We start from the raw sequence: 20699 nt of genomic DNA on the forward strand, positions 1-20699 counted from the left end.
AGCAGTTTGAAATAAACATAATAAATCTGCTCCCTGTGAGAAAAAAAAAAAAAAAAAAAAAGGTCAGACGCCACCTTGAAAGGAAAGAGTTAGTAAATGAACATGTCACAATAGTGTTTAGTTTAGCAGTACATGACTAAAGTTAGCATAGTTTAGCTTTGCAATGTTCAAAATTTAAGAGCTAGTCAATATACAATGACAAACATGTTCTAGCTTTAGCTGTGTTTGAAAAATAAACTAGTAGCTTAAATCTGCTCCCTGTGAGGTTAAAAAAAAAAAAAAAAAAGATTAGACGCCACCTGAAAACCTGAAGAGGGTTAGTAAATGAACGTCACAGAAGTGTTTAGCTCAGCAGTACATCACTAAAGTTAACATAGTTTAGCTTAACAAGTTCAAAATTTAAGGGCTAGTCAATATACAGTGACAAACTTGTTTTAGCTTTAGCTGTATTCGAAAAACAAGTAGCTTAAATGTTTAGCAGTTTGAAATAAACATGTCAGTAAATCTGCTCCCTGGGAAGAAGAAGAAAAAAGGTTAGACGCCACCTTAAAACCTGAAAAGGGTTAACAATGTTCAAAATTTAAAGGCTAGTCAATATACACATGACAAACATGTTTTAGCTTTAGCTGGGTTTGAAAAATAAATTAGTAGCTTAAATGTTTAGCAGTTTGAAATAAACATAATAAATCTGCTCCCTGTGAAAAAAAAAAAAAAGGTTAGACGCCACCTTAAAAGGAAAGAGTTAGTAAATGAACATGTCACAATAGTGTTTAGCTTAGCAGTACATGACTAAAGTTAGCATAGTTTAGCTTTGCAATGTTCAAAATTTAAGAGCTAGTCAATATACAATGACAAACATGTTTTAGCTTAAGCTGTGTTTGAAAAATAACCTAGTAGCTTAAATCTGCTCAACATAAATCTGCTCCCTGTGAGGTTAAAAAAAAAAAAAAAGATTAGACGCCACCTGAAAACCTGAAGAGGGTTAGTAAATGACATGTCACAGAAGTGTTTAGCTCAGCAGTACAACACTAAAGTTAGCATAGTTTAGCTTAGCAAAGTTCAAAATTTAAGGGCTAGTCAAAATACAGTGACAAACTTGTTTTAGCTTTAGCTGTGTTCGAAAAACAAGTAGCTTAAATGTTTAGCAGTTTGAAATAAAAATTACAATAAATCTGCTCAGTGGGAAAAAAAACAAGGTGAGATGGCACCTTTAAACCTGAAAAGGTAAATGACATGTCACAGAAGTGTTTAGCTTAGCGGTACACCACTAAAGTTAGCATGGTTTAGCTTAGCAATGTTCAAAATTTAAGGCAAACATGTTTTAGCTTTAGCTGTGTTCGAAAAATAAACTAGTAGCTTAAATGTTTAGCAGTTTGAAATCAAAAATTACAATAATTCTGCCCCCTGTGGAAAAAAAAACTAGATTAGACGCCACCTTAAACCTGAAAAGGTAAATGACATGTCACATTAGTATTTAACTTAGCAGTACATGACTAAATTTAGCATAGTTTAGAATAGCAAAGTTCAACATTTAAGGGCTATTCAATTGACATAATATATAACAGACATGTTTTAGCTTTAGCTGTTCAATTAAATAAACTAGTATCTTAAATGTTTAACAGTTTGAAATAAACATGACATCCGCTCCCTGTAAAAAAAAAAAAAAAAGTTAGCCGCCACCTTAAAACCTGAAAAGGGTTAACAATGTTCAAAATTTAAGGGCTAGTCAATATACACATGACAAACATGTTTTAGTTTTAGCGGTGTTCGAAAAATAAACTAGTAGCTTAAATGTTTAGCAGTCTGAAATAAACATGACAGTAAAACTGCTCCCTGTGGAAAAAAAGAGACGCCACCTTAAAACCTGAAAAGGTAAACGACATGTCACATTAGTATTTTGCGTAGCAGTACACCACTAAAGTTTGTAATTTACTAAGCTAAACTATGCTAAGACTGGTATATTGAACATTGCTAATGTTCAAAATTTAAGTGTTAGTAACATGATATGACAGACATGTATTTAAAATAAACTAACATCTGCGACAGTTGCCGCAGATGATCTTCATGTCTCACATTTGCAAGACATGAAGTAGATTAGTTTTGCAGTACACAACTAAAGTTAGCATAGTTTAGCTTAGCAAAGTTCAAAACTTAGGGGCTAGTCAATATAAATATAACAAACATGTTTTAGCTTTAGCTGTGTTCGAAAAATAAACTAGTAGCTTGAATGTTTAGCATTTTGAAATAAACATGACAATAAATCTGCTCCCTGTAAAAAAAAAACAACAACAACAACAAAAAAACAAAAAAACAAGGTTAGACACCACCTTAACCCTTTCAGGCTCAAATTAATTTTTAGTATCAGGAAAAATCTGATATTTGGGGGAAATGATCATATGGGGTAGTAATATACAATCTTGACTTTTTCTGAGAGAGACCTTCACATCCAATGTGTTCTGGGATGTTGCAGATTTTCAGCATTGGTCCGGTGTGGTAAATTAACATTGAAGACTGAAAATGATATGAACGCTAACTTTATGTGTATACCACTTTTCATAACAATGAAAACATAAAGCACAGTGTAACAGTGCTTTACAATGGCAGAACAACATCACTTTTTCATGTGGTACTCCAAGAAACAATTTTTATCCTTTGTAAACAACAAAAGTACTTTGCACTTCTGGCAGGCTGTTTGTGTGTAACCATTCTTACAGTCTGCATCATCCACGTTTATCAGCATGGATGGGAAAAAAGGCTCATATAATATGGATTTGGAGTAAGTAGCTGTTGCAAATCTGCAACTCCTGCCTGGAGAGGGTTAAAACTTGTAAAGGTTAATGACATGTCACATTAGTATTTAGCTTAGCAGTACAACACTAAAGTTAGCATAGTTTAGCTTACAATGTTTAAAATTTAAGGGCTAGTCAATATCCAATGACAAACATGTTTTAGCTTTAGCTGTATTCAAAACTAGTAGCTTAAATCTTTAGCAGTTTGTAATAAACATGACAATAAATCTGCTCCCTGTGAGGAGGAAAAAAAGGTTAGACAATGAACATGTCACAGTAGTGTTTCGCAGTACAACACTAAAGTTAGCATGGGTTAGCTTAGCAATGTTCAAAATTTAAGGGCTAGACAGTATACATGATATATGACGGACATGTTTTAGCTTTAGCTGTATTCAAATAATAAACTAGTATCTTTAATGTTTAGCAGTTTGAAATAAACTTAATAATCTACTCCCCGTTTAATATAAAAATAAAAAAAAAAATTAAAAAATAAAAAATTAAAAAAAAATAAAATAAATAAATTTAAATCTCTTGACCCGGAGAATGGTCCCGGAGCAGCGGCCGTGATTGAAGAACGGGTCAGACGCAAAGAATAAATTTCCATCATGAGAAATTAGTAAAGTACGCGTCGCCTACCTCAATGTTTATGGTATAGATCATATAAATCTTGTTTTAGTGAGTTATTAGTTTCCATTTCATTTCTTGGTGTATGGCTTTTGATTGAAAACCTAATTTGTTTAACTTCATTCAGAGAGGCTTCTTTGAGTTTGCGCGACCTTTTACCAGAAAATTTCAGGACACAGGGCGTTTGACCCCGGTTTTTCTTTTTATATTGCATTTCTTTAGTGAATCATTACATTTAGACAAATCCGAAATATGAAAAAAGCACAGCATTTCCTCTCAACAAAAGCACTGCCGCGATTCATACGAAATCCCACAAAAGCATAGCGTTATTCAAACCACACATTGCAAAAAATCAACCAGCGCGAGGAACAACTTCAGCACAGTGACATTAAACAAGCATTATTCATCGACAGTTCATCAAAAACACAAGCATTATTCATCGACAGTTCATCAAAAAACACAAACATTCCGACTGTGTATTGCGATAACAAAGGGTTAAATTGCGTGCCCAGCCTACATCCCGCCAATCCGACCTATGTCCCGCCAAAACGGGAAATGTTTGGGGCACTAAAGTCGAAAGTTAAATGTATCGCAAAGGGGAACTGTGTAACAAAGGGGCAAATGTAGGTCTACAGCAAAGGAGAAATTCAATTCAGTTTGTCCATTGATTTTCTCATTTGTTATCGATCCTACCTGGACAACAGAGGGATTTCACAAACATCCCCTTCGAAAACAATATAAAGTAGTAAAGTTGCAAAAGTGTGTGCGGTCTTGGCTGATCAGGCAACACGTAAAACTTATCTGGACCCCTCGGCGTGGTTCGACGTGCTGACGTGGTCATCTGGGCGCCGCTGCACGTTTGGCGCGTTTTCCTCGGCCCCGCATCCTGAATCCCGCGTAGTTTTGAATCCCGCGTAGTTCTGAATCCCGCGTAGTTCTGAATCCCGCGTAGTTCTGAATCCCGCGTAGTTCTGAATCCCGCGTAGTTCTGAATCCCGCATAGTTCTGAATCCCGCATAGTACTGAATCCCGCATAGTTCTGAATCCCGCATTGTTCTGAATCTGAATGACTTACAAACATTTCCCTTTCGCTGTCTGTTAAATCCGCGTTGAAAGAGCGTAAAACCGAAACGCTGGTGTCCCAAAGAAGCTCTGCCGCATTGTCCATTGCCATGCCCTCACCTGAGTTCTGGGAGACGCCATATTAATAGGCGCCCATAAGCCACCTGTGCTCACGTGACTCACGCTCACCTGGCGGGAATCACCATGGCAACTGTCCCAAAGCATAGGGAATGCACAATATACTATACCTGGTTCAGTTCTGGTTTAGTCCTTGTTTAGACCTGTTTTAGGCCTGTTTTAGTCCTGGTTCAGTTCTGGTTTGGACTTGTTTTATACCTGGTTCAGTTCTGGTTTAGACCTGGTTTAGTCCTGGTCTAGTCCTGGTTCAGTCCTGGTTCAGTTCTGGTTTAGACCTATTTTAGTCCTGGTTCAGTCTTGGTTCAGACCTGTTTTAGTCCTAGTTCAGTTCTAGTTCAGTCCTGTTTTAGACCTGTTTTAGTTCTGTTTTAGTCCTAGTTCAGTTCTGGTTTAGACCTGGTTTAATCCTGTTTTAGTCCTGGTTCAGTTCTGGTTTAGACCTGGTTTAGTCCTGGTCTAGTCCTGGTTCAGTCCTAGGTCAGTCCTGGTTCAGTTCTGGTTTAGACCTATTTTAGTCCTGGTTCAGTCTTGGTTCAGACCTGGTTCAGACCTGTTTTAGTCCTGGTTCAGTTCTAGTTCAGTCCTGTTTTAGTTCTGTTTTAATCCTGGTTCAGACCTGGTTTAATCCTGTTTTAGTCCTGGTTCAGTTCTGGTTTAGACCTGGTTTAGACCTGGTTTAGTCCTGGTGTAGTCCTGGTTCAGTCCTAGGTCAGTCCTGGTTCAGTTCTGGTTTAGACCTATTTTAGTTCTGTTTTAGTCCTGGTTCAGTCTTGGTTCAGACCTGTTTTAGTCCTGGTTCAGTTCTAGTTCAGTCCTGTTTTAGACCTGTTTTAATCCTGGTTCAGACCTGGTTTAATCCTGTTTTTGGTCCTGGTTCAGTTCTGGTTTAGACCTGGTTTAGACCTGGTTTAGTCCTGGTTTAGTCCTGGTGTAGTCCTGGTTCAGTCCTAGGTCAGTCCTGGTGTAGTCCTGGTTCAGTTCTGGTTTAGACCTATTTTAGTCCTGGTTCAGTCTTGGTTCAGACCTGTTTTAGTCCTGGTTCAGTTCTAGTTCAGTCCTGTTTTAGTTCTGTTTTTTAATCCTGGTTCAGACCTGGTTTAATCCTGTTTAGTCCTGGTTCAGTTCTGGTTTAGACCTGGTTTAGTCCTGGTTGTAGTCCTGGTTCAGTCCTAGGTCAGTCCTGGTTCAGTTCTGGTTTAGACCTATTTTAGTTCTGTTTTAGTCCTGGTTCAGTCTTGGTTCAGACCTGTTTTAGTCCTGGTTCAGTTCTAGTTCAGTCCTGTTTTAGACCTGTTTTAGTCCTAGTTCAGTTCTGGTTTAGACCTGGTTTAATCCTGTTTTAGTCCTGGTTCAGTTCTGGTTTAGACCTGGTTTAGTCCTGGTTCAGTCCTGGTGTAGTCCTGGTTCAGTTCTGGTTTAGACCTATTTTAGTCCTGGTTCAGTCTTGATTCAGACCTGGTTCAGACCTGTTTTAGTCCTGGTTCAGTTCTAGTTCAGTCCTGTTTTAGACCTGTTTTAGTTCTGTTTTAATCCTGGTTCAGTCCTAGTTCAGTTCTGGTTTAGACCTGGTTTAATCCTGTTTTAGTCCTGGTTCAGTTCTGGTTTAGACCTGGTTTAGTCCTGGTTCAGTCCTGGTGTAGTCCTGGTGTAATCCTGTTTTCATCCTGGTTCAGTCCTAGTTCAGTCCTCTTTTAATCCTGGTTCAGTTCTGGTTTAGACTTGTTTTAGTCTTGGTTCAGTCCTGGTTCAGTTCTGGTTTGGACCCGTTTTAGTCTTGATACAGTCCTGGTTCAGTCCTGTTTTAGTCTTGGTTTAGATCTGGTTTAGTCCTGGTTTAGACCTGGTTCAGTCCTGTTTTAGTCTTGGTTCTGTCCTATTTTAGTCCTGGCTCTTCATGTCTCAGGACTTATAGTATATGCAGTATGTTTATGAGCAATGGGCTTATACAGAACATGTTCATATTTGTGGCACGTAGCTCAAAAACAGCACAATATTCCACTCTGTCATTTTCTACAAGTATTTATTGTACATATTCTACAGAGGCGGATGAAGTCCACTTTGTAACGAAAAATAAGCACATTTTTGGCTTTTCAAACATTTCAACCAATGTTCATTAAAAAAAATAAATCAAACCACAAAACAATTCATTTCCACAAACTCAGAGTAGTGTAATGATCAATTCCCAGGCTGCTTCTGTTGCATGCATGTTCTAGTGAAGTCCATATCGTCGAACACAACTAAATGAGACTTTTTAAATTGCACCTTTTTGGACAAATTGCACAAACTGGAAATGGGAAAGAGTTTAAACAAGTTCTAACAATAAACTGATGATGCCAATTTAACCAAAATAAAATACTAAATATGAATCTTGAAAATGATAAAGACCATTAGTAAGCAGTAAGAAGTGGTCTGAATGAACCAAAGAAATGTTAAAGTTTTTTTTAAAAGTGGCGCTAAATGAAACTAAACTGAATAAAAATACATAAAATAAGAAATAACACATGTTTGGGGACTTTCTGTGTGCAGTATGCATGTTCTCTCTGTGTCTAGACTGTTTTTTGGTTTTTTTTCATCAAAACAGGTTATGTTTGAGATGGCAATCTGGCCAAAAATATAAAAATACAAACATTTTCTTGTCACAATTTCAATTTGATCACATTTCTTGCACAGAAACAAAAACATTTAGATTATCTTCAAGCATTCACTGCAAAACATATCTAGGCAAGTTTAAATTGTTTTAATGCATAAATTAAGAATACATTATTTTGGTTTGAGTAGATTTGACTGGACAAGTTAAAGTTTTTGTAAAATTTTTGTACTTTAAATAAGAAAAAAACAACAACTTTGCACTAATTGTATGTTGCTTAAACTTGTTGCATTGTCAAGTAAAATTTACTGAAATCAAAATATTTATTATTGTTAATTCAAGACATTTTAACTTACCTAGATAAAACTTTTTGCAGAGTAGACACAAATCGGCAGTCCCCCACTAGAAAAGTTACGTACTGTTTCTTTAAAGAGGGGGTATTTTACTTCTATGGGGTATTAACTACTAACACAAAACATATTTAGATCACCGTGTTACCTTTTATTGTTTTCAAAATGCCCTTTTCGCTCCAAAAACAAAGTATTAACAATGAAGTTTTATAAGTGTCACTATTGTTTTTGACACTTTGAGCCTCACCTCGCTTTGCTCCTCGTGCTAATCACTCCCCCTTCAGAGCACTAAAGAAACTACAGCACATCGTATTAGGTTTGTGAAGTTGTAGTGTACAGTTTTGCATCATGTTTTTGTGTATTTATGGAGAAGTGTGGGCTGAGAATTGTGCAAAATCTTACAGCTAACCGTAAGGAGGGTTTGAGTAGGACCCGAGAGTGATTGCTAAATTACTCTTCAACCATGTCAGGAATGTTTTTGATGAGTAGAAAGCTCTAAAAAGTTGATTTAGCAGAATACCCCCTCTTTAACGTCCAGCTTGTGTGCAGAAATTAGTTGTGTCCATGATTGTCTGTCCCCTATACAGGTGATTTATGAGCCGTACATCTTATTTTAACAGCGGATTTGGTAACTTAAAAACAAAAAACACATTTCTAAATAAAAAAAAAAAATCAATACTATTACTTGTTCAAAAGGTCCATTCAGTTACATAGAGTCTAGTTTTCATGACTGGGTGAAAACGACAGAAGATTATGGTTTTACATTCAACTTCTATAAGAGTCCAAAACGAAGGGATTCCTCTATAGGCCCAACTCGCAAAATTTAACCTTCGGAAAATGTCCAGCCTGGGCACCCATACTTGAAGTCAGGTTTTCTGATATTTCTAAACTAATATTTAAAGACTCTCTAACTTGTTTTTTCCATATATTTTACTCAAAACTGCATGCAAATAAGCAGCTCTTTTGGACTGTCTGGATCTAATTATAACCCGTTTTATTATCCAAGAATCAGGAAGTGTGCTTTAGCATGCTAGTGTTGTTGTTAGTTGTCAGAATTACCGCTCTGGTCTCTGGAAGTTGCGGAAAACGCTTATAAACTCATCACTGTGAGTAATTAGGATGCTCAGAATGCAAAAGGTAGGTAGATTTAGACAGTAAAAAGCATAATATTTGAATTTGTATCTCTAAACACAGATATTCAGCCAATCAGAGAGAAGCTTGAATGAATAGTCCCGCCCCTTTTTGGTTAAACGCATTCTGATTGGTCCAATTTCAAGATATTAACCTATTCAACTTCAGTATGGCTGTCCAGGCTTGAAATGGCTTTAATCCAGTGCATTTAAAACATCTCTAATATAGATTTATATATTTATAGCTGTACTTTTTTTTTTTTTTTTTTTTTTTTAACTTTACATGGACAGAAATCTTCAATAGAAACACATTGACGTGACAGGTTCAGCTGCTGCGTCTGTACAATTTGAATTACATCATAAAGCATTGGAACCACCGAGCGATTTCAATTCACAATTCGACATGAAATATTTGTACATTACTTGAGTCCCTTTTGCTCTTAATACTGTCTTTTACATAGTTTTTTCCCACTGGAGGCTACATGTATTGGTTATAATGAGTATAAAACTATGTACAGTCTTTGAGAGTCCAGGTAAAGCCAGTGCTGATGGAGAATAAAGCTGGAAAACTGAAGTCCATTTACCTCAAATACACGAGCGATCGTAGCACCGCAACAGTGTGATCTGTAGTGTTTAAATGCTGAACAAAACGAAATTTCAACATTCATTTTGGCTGCAATTTTCCCCAAATGTCAATATTTTTTAAGTTTTTAGGTCATGGGTAGCACCAGAGACAAAAAAAAAAAAAAGGTAATAATTGTAACTTGTGCTTCTACTGGTTTAAAAACAGACCTGGGAAAATATCAAACTATGGACATTGTGACATTTCTCAAGGGTTTTAAGTGATATTTCTGACCTTTTGTGGGTTATTTCACATTAGAGGAACATTATGTACAATTTTAATACAAAATTTCATAGTTTTGGCCTAACTGTGTCCGCAGGTTCAAGGTAAACTCAAATTAAATACATCTTTTACTGGTCAAAATCGGCTCTATGCACAACAGTGCCCGGTAACCTTAATGTTAGCGTCACTACTTCCTGTACAATTGTGAATCTACGTTTTTGTTTTTTGGGGGGTTTTTTTTGGTTAAAATGAATAAATATTTAAAAATAAGACACTGGACTGTGAGTTGTGGGTGGATGTCACTGACAACATGTTAAAAATTACATAAATAAAACGAATATTTGAGCAGAGGACAGTTTTGTGTTTAGAAAGAGGCATGTTTGTGTCTCAATGCTAACGCTAATGCTAACGCTATCGCTAAGTTTGAGGAATAAAAAATACTAATAAAAACACCACCTCAAGCTCAAGTATTTTACACATTAAAAATAATTCTGTACTCCTGAAATGAATCTGAATTTGAATGGGTTTTTTCTTTTATGTTTTACAGTTTGACTAAAAGTGACTGTTCGCTGCGAGACACAGTGAGCGAACTATAACACTGATTTATTTTTAATTAAAATAACACAGACTGTATAAAGAAGTGCACTGAGTGAGCGCGACATCACCCACAGCGTTCAGCTCTGGTCAAATGAAGCTCATGACGGTTAACGGGACAGTCCCAGTTTTGAGCCCCGTGTCCCCTTTCCCAGTCATTTGTCCCAGTTTTATACAAGAAATGTCCCTGATGTCCCTATTTTTGACAAATCTGACACCTGCCGACAGTAAACGGAAGCATAAATTGTCATTTGTTTAGGTAAAATATTTTTAAATCTGCGTAAAAATGACCAAAACACAAAGAAAATGTGACTATACTGTCTCACGTTAGTCATGAATGGTCTCGGCATAAAAATTTTTTTCATTCCGCACTTGTTTGTTTATTTTATTCCCACTTTTTTTTCATTGATAAAATTTCTAAACATTTCCATGACTTTTTCATGACCTCAAGTGAATTTTCCATGACTTCATGACATTTCTACATGTGTAAAATTGATCAGACTTTTAGGGCTAAATATGAAATGTTAACTCTTTCCACTCGCCTTATGGTTTGGGATTATAGTTTTTTAACATTTCAAAATAATGTCAGTGCATTTATTGTCGTCTCTTTAAACAAAAGGCGCATATGTTCAGAAATAATCATAACAGCCTAATGATAATTTAACAGAACGCTGTGGTTGTGTGAAAGAGATACTAAAATTCCATGACTTTTTCAGGATTTCCATGACGTGGGACGTGGGAACTCTATTATTACCAACCACCAAAAATTGGGATGTCCTAGTTTATTTAGAAATTCTGGCCACGCTGAAATTTGGTGTTTTGGTTCACAAGATGATTATCCATCAGAAAACAGAATGAGCCTCACATGAGTTTCTATAATTATCTTCTGAATATTGTTATCAAAAATATGAAGATATACATTTTGTGCAATACCAAGAACCCCAGAGTTTAAAATCGCAGAGCTGGTTTTAGTCGGAGGATCTGGCAACCCAAAGTGAGAACCTCTTTCTGCTTTCTGATTGGATAACTTGATTTTAGGAGAATTTACAGGTTTTTTTTGTTTGTTTGTTTTTTTTGCGTCAGATGCCCTTCACCCTGTCAAAGCCACACAATCGATGTAGGCAATGTGTGTGAAGTGTCTTGCTCATAGACACAACAGCACACACTCAGAAGAGATAAAATTTCCCTCGATTTAATCCAAAATTGCAACCAAAATGTAGTGTTGATATTTTTGTTGAGCTAGAGAAATATCTGTATTGTGTGTATGTGGTTGCTGCTACCCAAAATGCATTGCTGAGGCCCTTGGTGTCCACAGTGAGGGCCTGGAACTCGGTGCTATAATAAAAAAACAGAGCTGCGGCGGATGCATAGATGTGAAGAGGACTGCTACCCGCCTGGAACCAGGAAGTGCTGCATCCGGGCTTCAACGAAATCGACCGATGAGGTGAGAGCTTTTGATGACGGCGCAGGACTTGGAAAATTCTAGGCATTTCGATCGGGCCATTTAGTTGTTTAAAATGTTAAATTGGAAAAATATATAGTGTTATTTCGTTTACATTGAGAAAAGCAAGCAATACCCACCACCGGGTTAACATTACAGGTCAGATCTGTGGTGAGGCAAGGCCGCATACAGTAAGAATGCATGTTTTCAAGTTGTTGTTTTTGTTTTGTTTTTTGCAATACACAATATTACAGAAGCCGGGAGGGATCATAACAAACGCAAACGCCGCAACAACACAACAAAAAGCCACAACAAACCAAAAATTGCCATGAAACACCAAAAAAGTCACAATGGAAATGACCACAGGACTCTTTTAATGCAAACGCAGCAACAAATAAAAATGCCACAACACAACAAAAAGCCACAACAAACCAAGAAGCCACAACGGAAGTGACTGTAGGACTCTATTTTCCGACGGACCACGTGGGAAGTGAATGGAAAAAGCTGAAGAAGAACAAGAATGTGAAAAGTAAAGCAACAGAGAGGTGAACGAAGTTGGAAATGTAAGTAAAAGTAATTTATTGTTTTGTGGCCAGGATCGATGACACTGTCTGACTGTCGCTTGGTCCGTCGAAAAAAAAAGAGTTCCGCGGTCACTTCCATTGTGGCTTTTTTTGGTTTGTTGTGGCTTTTTGTTGTGTTGTTGTGTTTGCATTTTTGTTGTGGCGTTTGCATTAAACTAGATTCCCGCTGTCACTTCTGTTGTGGCTTTTTTTGGCGTGTTGTGACTTCTTTATTGCGGCGTTTCCATTTGTTATGAACCCTCCCGGCTCCTGTACAATACAAAAATGGTTGAACATGTTTACACCACAGTTTCCATGGTAATGTTCATCCTAAAACCACGTCTGCTCGATCAAAAGGCCTCGAATTTGAATGACCTTGAGTGAAATGCCTTAAAAATGTGTGTTTTCCATGAAGCCTCAGGAGTCTTGTTTCTAGGAGATGATTTCCAGGATGTAGAAGATGAGCTCCATGACGACGGGCCCCTCGCTCAGCTGACACGCGCCGCTGTGAATTATGGGAATGAGGGCGGAGTCCAAGTCGCTGAGGTACTGAGGGGGGAGGGGCTGCCCGTTACTGCCGGCCAAATATCCAACCTGCAAAGAAAAACAAGACATTTAAATCCATGTTCTCTTAAAAATACATGTATTATTTTGACTTTTAAACTACACTTGTACATCATTATTGTGGTATTGCTGTGTATCTGATGACATAACATTCTATAAGATAGAAATATTTAATACAAATAGCTGGAAGGTAAAATTATTATATTATCAGGGTATCCCTAGGTTTGACTACCCCAAATTTAAGACTTTTTAAAGGCCTTTTTAAGACCACTTAAATGAAATGACTTTTTACGGCCTTAACTTGGGAACATGAAATTTAAGACCTTTTTAAGACTTTTAAAACCCTGTGGCTTTCTTGATTATTAATTAAATATTGTTAAAATGCAGGTTTTTGTAATAATACAGTCAGTTCTTGGGTCTAGTCACCAGAGTTGCCAGATTGGACGGGTCATGGTTAGACAATATTTCGGCTTCTTTCAACAAGTTTGGGCTGTTTTTATTTTCACACTAATCAACACGATATGCAATAATGCAATAACATAATAACGCGAGGAACCATATGGGACTTTCATTCCTGTCCAGTTTTTAAGGAGGTGCGCTCCGGTCTGTGCTCTAATGAATGGACGTCCACTACGTTCAAATGCTGTTCTACGTTTTACCAAAGGTTTTACAAACATGTTTTCTCAATCCTGGCAAAAAAAGACAATAGATTATGTTACAACATGTTTATTCAAATTAGGCTAAATAAAATTTTTATCTTTGATAAATGAAAATACTGTTTTACATTTAACATGTTTTCTTAATACTGGCAATGTTTTTAAAAAGCCCAACAACAAACATACATTTAGTCAAAGATTACCAGTAAATGTTTTGCAACAAAACGTTATTGGGTGTTTTTTTACTGAAGAGGGCAGGTTTTCGAACGTGATTGGGTGGAAATCACTAAACCCAATCTGCCAACACTGCTAGGCACTAACAGAAATGATCAGGTTTAACATTTGTGAACTGAGGATCAGTATGAAGCCTGACGTGGAATATTCCAGGCCAGGGATCTCAAAACTGTTTCCTCTGTTCTAGGCAAAAGCAAATATCTAGGCAAGAATCTACATGAAACAAATTGATTGCAGACCACAAAAGTGTCATAGTGCCCCTTTAAACAGTGTAAAAAGTGAGAGTTACTGCATGAGTTGTTTTGCGTACCTGGTCTGAGTCCAGAGTGACCCTCAGGCCCAGCTTAGCCATACCGTCCTCTTTGAGCAGTTTGAGGTGTGGGCACAGAGCGATGCAGAACGCCTTGGCCATGCTCTCTGTCAGACGACTGTGATCGGCCGGGTCAGACAGACCTCCAGACTGCTCCTCACTCTGGAGGAAGAACACCTGAGGGAGCAGAGGGAGAGAAAGAGTTTGTAGTTTATATTAGAGCTGCAAGAATAATCGAGATGCAGCTGAGACAAAAGCACAAACATCTGTCCACAAACGCACAAACTACCTAACTCTGCACATCTGCAAAAACACTATTGGTCGCTATTTTTGGCAAAATCGACCGAATTATGTCAGTCGTAGTTGCCATGTTTGCTTTGTTTGGGCGCGTCACCTTTGGCTCCTCCCTAAACCACAATGTTGTCCTGTGATTGATCCAGTTTCTAACAACAGCCGGGCCCCGTCACAGTTGAAAAATCACAGTTGTGAAATCCCAAACATAGTGCGAGGTTAAGAGTAATCTCTATTGAATAAACGTCAGTGAGTGTTCTTAATGCTCCTGGAGGTGTCTCTAAATCGATTCCTTAAAAACAAATTGCAAATCTAACCACAGTATTAATTTCAAAATGCCATTAGATATTTTTTCTACAATGATTCAGCCTTGTCACAAAGCTTTATAAATGTTTTTGATGAAATGCTGTATCCTGTAGTTGTCACCTCGGTCCAGCGGATGACTTTCCCATTGGCCTTGAACTCGGAGCCGTGAAAGATCTTGATGCTGGTTATGGACTCCATGGACTTCCCGTCGATGGGACTGATCACACTGAAGACACAGAACAAGGTCAAATAAAGGAGACTTTACACTAGAAATGATTTATTGTTTCCCATTCCTCACCCTTTGTTGAAATTGTGGTCGTCTTCGGTCCACTGGATGTGAACAGTGTCCTGGCTCTCCTCCTGATCCGCTTTTCCACAGGTGATACTGAAGTCCTTCATGTCCCTCAGCGCTTGCCGTAGAGCCTCCATCGTCTCCGCGGTGATCTGGATCATCACTCCATCTGAAGGAAACGTTTTTGTCAGTAGAGATGTCAGTATCAACTTTTTCTTTAAAAAAAAAAAAAAATGTAAAAGGTGATGTTTTCCTGTTCTACAAACCTTCTACGATGCTGGTTTTAGCCAAGTATCCCGATGAGGCTTTCAGAGCTCCACTGAACACAAAGAAACAGGCTCCAGTCACTGAAACAGACAAGAGAAGAAGTTAGCATTTCCGGGTTTAGTCGAGGTTTTAGGTTCAAGTTACAGTTTACAGTCCCCATAGGGAAATTTGTTCTTTGCATTTGACCCATCCTTCAATGCAGCTGGGGAAACCTGTCAGAAGCAGATTTTGAGCTAGTATTGGTCAGGACTGCTAGGCATGGTATTACATGTTCCTTCGGTTAAATGGGGCAAATCAGAGTTCCAGAGGACAGAATATTTGCTGCAAACCTCTTGATTAAAAACCCTGAACGACGTCAGTGACAGTTAGAAATGACAATGAATTGCGCAGCCCTAGATCCACAAACATCCCCAGTATACTCTGAACCCAGTAGGGCTGGGTATCATTAAGAAGTTGCCGATACCATACATAGGCCACGATACGATACATATCTTGATACAAAGCACTTTCACTTTGATACAATATATTTCAAATTGATTCGATACGGTTCAGTAAAAAATAAAGGCTAAATCATGGCTGTGATAATAAAAGTCTTTGTTAAACCACTTCATGTGCAAAGTTAATATGAAACACAAACATTTTAATCATCAAAACAGTGAAAATGTCAAATGTGTCACAGTTTCCTTCCTCTAAACAAGCAACAAAACTCTAGCTCTGTAACAAAATTATTCAGTAAAATATTTCAAAAATACTCTTAGCGATATATCGATACAGCAGTCCCCGATATCGATACTGTATCATCACATTAAACAATACGATATATCGATATTTCAATATTTTTGCACACCTCTAGAACCAAGTGTCTATTTCTGTGTTTCAGATGACATCACATCATTGCATACCCCAATAATATTTAATACAGATGAAGAGCAGCTAAAATGGATAATGTACATGCAATGTATTGTGGTAACTTAGTGTATTGTTGTAATACACTGAGTTTTTTTGACTACACTGTAAAACCCAGTGTAGTCAATAGAAAAACTCATGCATTTCCTCATCTGGGAGCATAACATCATCACATAGTAGAATCTGAAAATCTGCAGTAGGACTTCATGTTAGTGTGGTACCTTTGCGGGGCTGGTGGTGGATGCTGATGGCCTGTGTTTGGTAGTTTCCGTCGTCGTTCTGCACACAGACCAGGTGAGAGTCGGCGCGCTCGTTAAAACACGCCCCCATCGCCAACACGTGCTCGTTCGACTTGTTCATGGCCTTCATCAGCTGCACCAAGAAAACACACAAGAAATGCACACTGAAGATTTGATGTTAAGTTGACTAATTAGTTTAAAATACACAATAACAGAAAGGAGAAGGCCCAGAGTGAGTTTGCTGGAGTGACTGGACAGTGTAAAAAAGGGGTATTACATTTCTATGGGTATTGACTGCCATCATGTCACATATTTAGATCACAGTGTTAACTTCTATTGTTTTGAAAATACAAAATTTACATAGAACAACATATTAAAAATGTTAATTAATTAGTCTCTCTTCAACTCGCTGTTCAGTGAGAGGAGCAGAGCAGAGAGGAGCAGTGTAGCTGGAGCATGGGGAGCACTGCAGAGAGCTTCATGGTTACGTAGGCTTGTGGGCGGAGCCTCAGACAAGACGCACGGTCTCATATTCCAAACAATAAGTATGGTTCAAATAGGCCCATGAGAGATCCCTAGATTATTAGACTATAGAGGATCAGAGGAGTTAATTCTCCAACAGGAACCTACAGCTCCGCCGAAATAGTGAGAGATACAGGACTACATTCATACTATAATACTCCCTACAACTATACAACAACTCACCCTTATGTAACGGATAACCCTATGTCCTGTCAATCATCATATCATTGTCGCTCTGTCTTCCTATGACCTCTTGTATAAAGCTGAGATTTTGTATTTTATTACTTATTTTTCTATTTTATTTTGACTTGTACATAAACATTTATCTGTCTCTTGCTGTCTTTTTTGCTACTTATTTAGATTTTATTATTGCCATTTATATTGTTGTACTTAGTTATTATATTATATTGTGATGCGTGAGCTGCTGTGTCCAAATAATTTCCCTTGTGGATCAATAAATTTAATAAGTCGATTACTCAAACATGCACGAATGATTCAGAAAACCATTTCAGGCATGTTTTTTATGAGGGAACAGCTCGCATAATAACCAATTTTCAATTAAGAAGATGCAGTTATCTTTATACTTCTCTGTATGTTGTGAAAAGCAGAACTAGTTCATCTTACAACAGTTTGGAGTGGTTCCTGACATACATTCTGAGCATCCTAATTATTCACTGTGATAAGTTTATAAGCACTTTTTACAGCTCTCAGAGATCAGTGTCTTGTTCTGAGGCACTTTGGAACTTCCTTGTCTATGAAACTGTGCTATATAAATTCGTCTGCTTGCTTCCAGTGCGGAGTTTTGCCGTGATGATACAGCTAACAAGTAGTACAATAACACGCACTTTCAGATTTTGATCAGTAAAAAGATTTATAATTTGACACAGACAGTACATAGTTTGGAGCTGCTTATGCAATATATCTATACTGGGGCACATTTTGATCAAATACATAGAAAATAATCGAGTACAGGCCCTTAAACCAGATTTCAATGTCACATGTTGTGTAGCTCAGTTTTTAATGACCTCTCCTCTGGGTCTATGATGTGTAGAATAGGCTTATGGGTCTCTGCTGGTTAATCCTAATTGGTCTGAGCTTGAGTACAGTTAAACTCTACGGCAGCCACAGATGACCGATTTGGAAACGACATTTAACTGCAGGCAAATGTATGTAAATTGGTTAATCCAGAAATGCTTTTGAAGGGAGCTCTTTGAGTGCCTTGAAGGTGGAAAAGCGCTATATAAAAATGCAACGATTAACCATTTACCAAGAAATTAAACCCAGGCTATTTCTACAAAGCATACACATTGTAACATCACACATTACTCTTAATATATCATGTAATTAATGTACTTAAATACTAATAAATGACATAGTAGAGAGGTCAGTGCCTGCAGGATTCAAAGCCCTCACCTCATTGTAGCGATTACTGGGAATCTTGATGCTAGTTTTCCGCACTTCCATGTCTACGACCAATCCTTTGACTGCCGGCAGACTGTACTGGTAATTACGGAAATCCTTAGGGAAAAAAATAAAAGCACTGATCAGCGTATTTTAAATGGTTATATTAATGGTGATCCTGACTAAAGCTTGACTTACCGCGAGTAGATTCATGATGGTGTGTCCGGTTTCTCCAAAAAGAGGTTTCCTGAAGCGAACACTGAACAGCGGACACGGGTAGACTGCAATGCAAAGATAAGTTTAAGTCAGTTTAATTATTTTTTGTCATAATCTCCCTTTCAAACCAGTAAAAAATATTGTTAACCAAACCGAGCTTGTAAAAATGTCACTGTGTGTTGCTATTGTGCATTGTGTAACTTTTCGGGTGGAGGGTCCGGTATTTATGGTGTTTAAACCTTTCTAACTTCATGGAGACCAAACCGGACCAAGTTACAGATCAGATCTGTAGAGAGGCAAGCTCGTCAGTTTTTGAGCTATAGAAACACCTGTCACTGAGTAAACGTAAGGTAGAGCTGTTTAACGTCCAGGTGGGTGGAGAGTCCCTGCCTCAAGTGGAGGAGTTCAAGTATCTCGGGGTCTTGTTCACGAGGGGAGGATGGAGCGTGAGATTGACAGGCGGATCGGTGCAGCATCTGCAGTGATGCGGTCGCTGTATCGGACCGTTGTGGTGACGAGGGAGGTGAGCCGAAATTCAAAGCTCTCGATTTACCGATCAATCTACGTTCCTGCTCTAACCTATGGTCATGAGCTCTGGGTAATGACCGAAAGGACAAGATCGCCGTTACAAGCGGCCGAAATGAATTTCCTCTGCAGTGTGGCTGGGCGCTCCCTGAGAGATAGGGTGAGGAACTCAGTCACACAGGAGGAGCTCGGAGTAGAGTCATTGCTCCTCCACGTCAAGGGGAGCAGTTGAGGTGGGTCTGTTCCGGACGCCTCCTAGACGTCTCCCCCAGGAGATGTTCCGGGCATGTCCCACCAGGAGGAGGCCCCGGGGAAGACCCAGGACACACTGGAGGGTCTATGTCTCTCGGCTGGCCTGGGAATGCCTCAGGGTCCCCCTGGAGGAGCTGGAGGAAGTGTCTGGGGTGAGGGAAGTCTGGGAGTCCCTCCTTAGACTGTTGGGTGTTTAATGTTATACTGTGGAACATTGTGGAGCAGAGCAATGACATATCCATAAAAATAAGCAGGTGACGGACCCCCAACCGAAAAGTTACACAGTGCACCTTTAAACTGTCCTTCTCACCCGTAGCGTTCGTCTTCAGTCAAATTAAGATCACGAGACTAGCGGTTATACAGGCAAATTTAGAGCCAAGTTCGATATTAGGAATAGGCATTGATTATCAATACAAAGTGAACTGGAACCAGAGCCGATGGAGCTGGAAGCACGACCATGCTCACTTCCTGTTCATTTTTATATACAGTCTATGGTTGAGCTTCCACTCTGTTGGCAGTGGCAGTATATATTTACCAATTAAAATATGATAAATGCTTCTCTTAACTGCCTGTACTTCTGTTTTATAAGGTGATATTTTTCATGTTTTTACAGATTATACCACATTTCTGCTTAATGTGAAAATGAAAATGAAAATCAGGACGCCACAATCACATCAAATCCTTAAGAAGTGCTTCTCTAGCTCCAAGAAACTAATCCTGAGGAGGGAAAAAGGACAGCGGTTTCCAGTGGTTTCCTAAAGCTCCTTATGTCACTATTTTTAGCCTTATCCAGACAAACAGCTGCGAGGAAGATGTCACCACACACTTAATAACACTAAGGACAAATCTCTGCTGCAATCTGGAAAACACGAGAATCCATGCACCAAAAGGACAGTCTAAGAAGCAGATGGATTAAGGTAAAACGTAAAAATAACGCGACTAATGAAAATGTGTTGAGAAGTAATTTAAAATTTGAATTTATATTTTGAAAGATAGACGAAGCAGACATTTTAGAGATGAGGCATTACTGAATCAGAATTACTTTTAAAAATAATTGTAATGTATAATTCGTAGGGACGAAACAATAACCGAAATATAGTGATATCGTATCATCAAAAGTCTTGCAATATCATCATGGACCGTCACAATATATCCTAACTACAAGTCACTTTAGTTAAATTCATTGTTATGGTGCAGCAATTGCTAAAAAACAGAGGAAACTACATAGACCACGATCCTTTGGTGTTGTCAATAGAGACTTAACATTAATAACACTTTTAAATGTTAATTCTTCATATTACAACAGGACCATTATTAACAGTATCAATGTTTTTTTTTTTTAAGTAGTAAGCAGCATATTCACAGTTTTGTTATTCTTCACAAATATCGCAATAAATATCGTAACAATATTGTATCGTGAGATTTGGATATCGTTACATCCCTAATAATTTGGCATCAGTAATTACCAAATTTGTAAATATTCTATCTTCAGAAGCCTTCAGCCGCCGTATTTGACTTTTATCTGGTTAAAAATGTATTTTACAACTGTTCAATAGAAATAATTGCTTGTAGGATTGTCAAAAGTATTGAAAATCA

General features: G+C 38.1%; 1 protein-coding gene across 4 annotated transcripts in view; it reads right to left on the reverse strand.

Annotated features, from left to right (window-relative positions):
• Positions 1 to 6616: 6616 nt before the first annotated feature.
• Positions 6617 to 20699, reverse strand: part of zfyve9a (zinc finger, FYVE domain containing 9a) — a 62181-nt gene continuing 48098 nt past the window's right edge. For all 4 annotated transcript variants that reach the window (XM_055151636.1, XM_055151634.1, XM_055151635.1 and 1 more), the window contains exons 13-20: positions 18309 to 18391; positions 18123 to 18227; positions 16170 to 16320; positions 15042 to 15122; positions 14782 to 14944; positions 14604 to 14709; positions 13887 to 14063; positions 6617 to 12716 (exon numbers count right to left, since the gene is read on the reverse strand). In XM_055151636.1, coding sequence (XP_055007611.1) covers positions 12555 to 12716; positions 13887 to 14063; positions 14604 to 14709; positions 14782 to 14944; positions 15042 to 15122; positions 16170 to 16320; positions 18123 to 18227; positions 18309 to 18391 — 1028 coding nt within the window. In that variant the 3' untranslated portion in view covers positions 6617 to 12554. The remainder of the gene's footprint in view (positions 12717 to 13886; positions 14064 to 14603; positions 14710 to 14781; positions 14945 to 15041; positions 15123 to 16169; positions 16321 to 18122; positions 18228 to 18308; positions 18392 to 20699) is intronic.

Source organism: Boleophthalmus pectinirostris, unplaced genomic scaffold, assembly GCF_026225935.1.
Source record: "Boleophthalmus pectinirostris isolate CB_2022bp ecotype Guang Dong unplaced genomic scaffold, ASM2622593v1 HiC_scaffold_16, whole genome shotgun sequence".
Taxonomy (NCBI): Eukaryota; Metazoa; Chordata; class Actinopteri; order Gobiiformes; family Gobiidae; genus Boleophthalmus; species Boleophthalmus pectinirostris.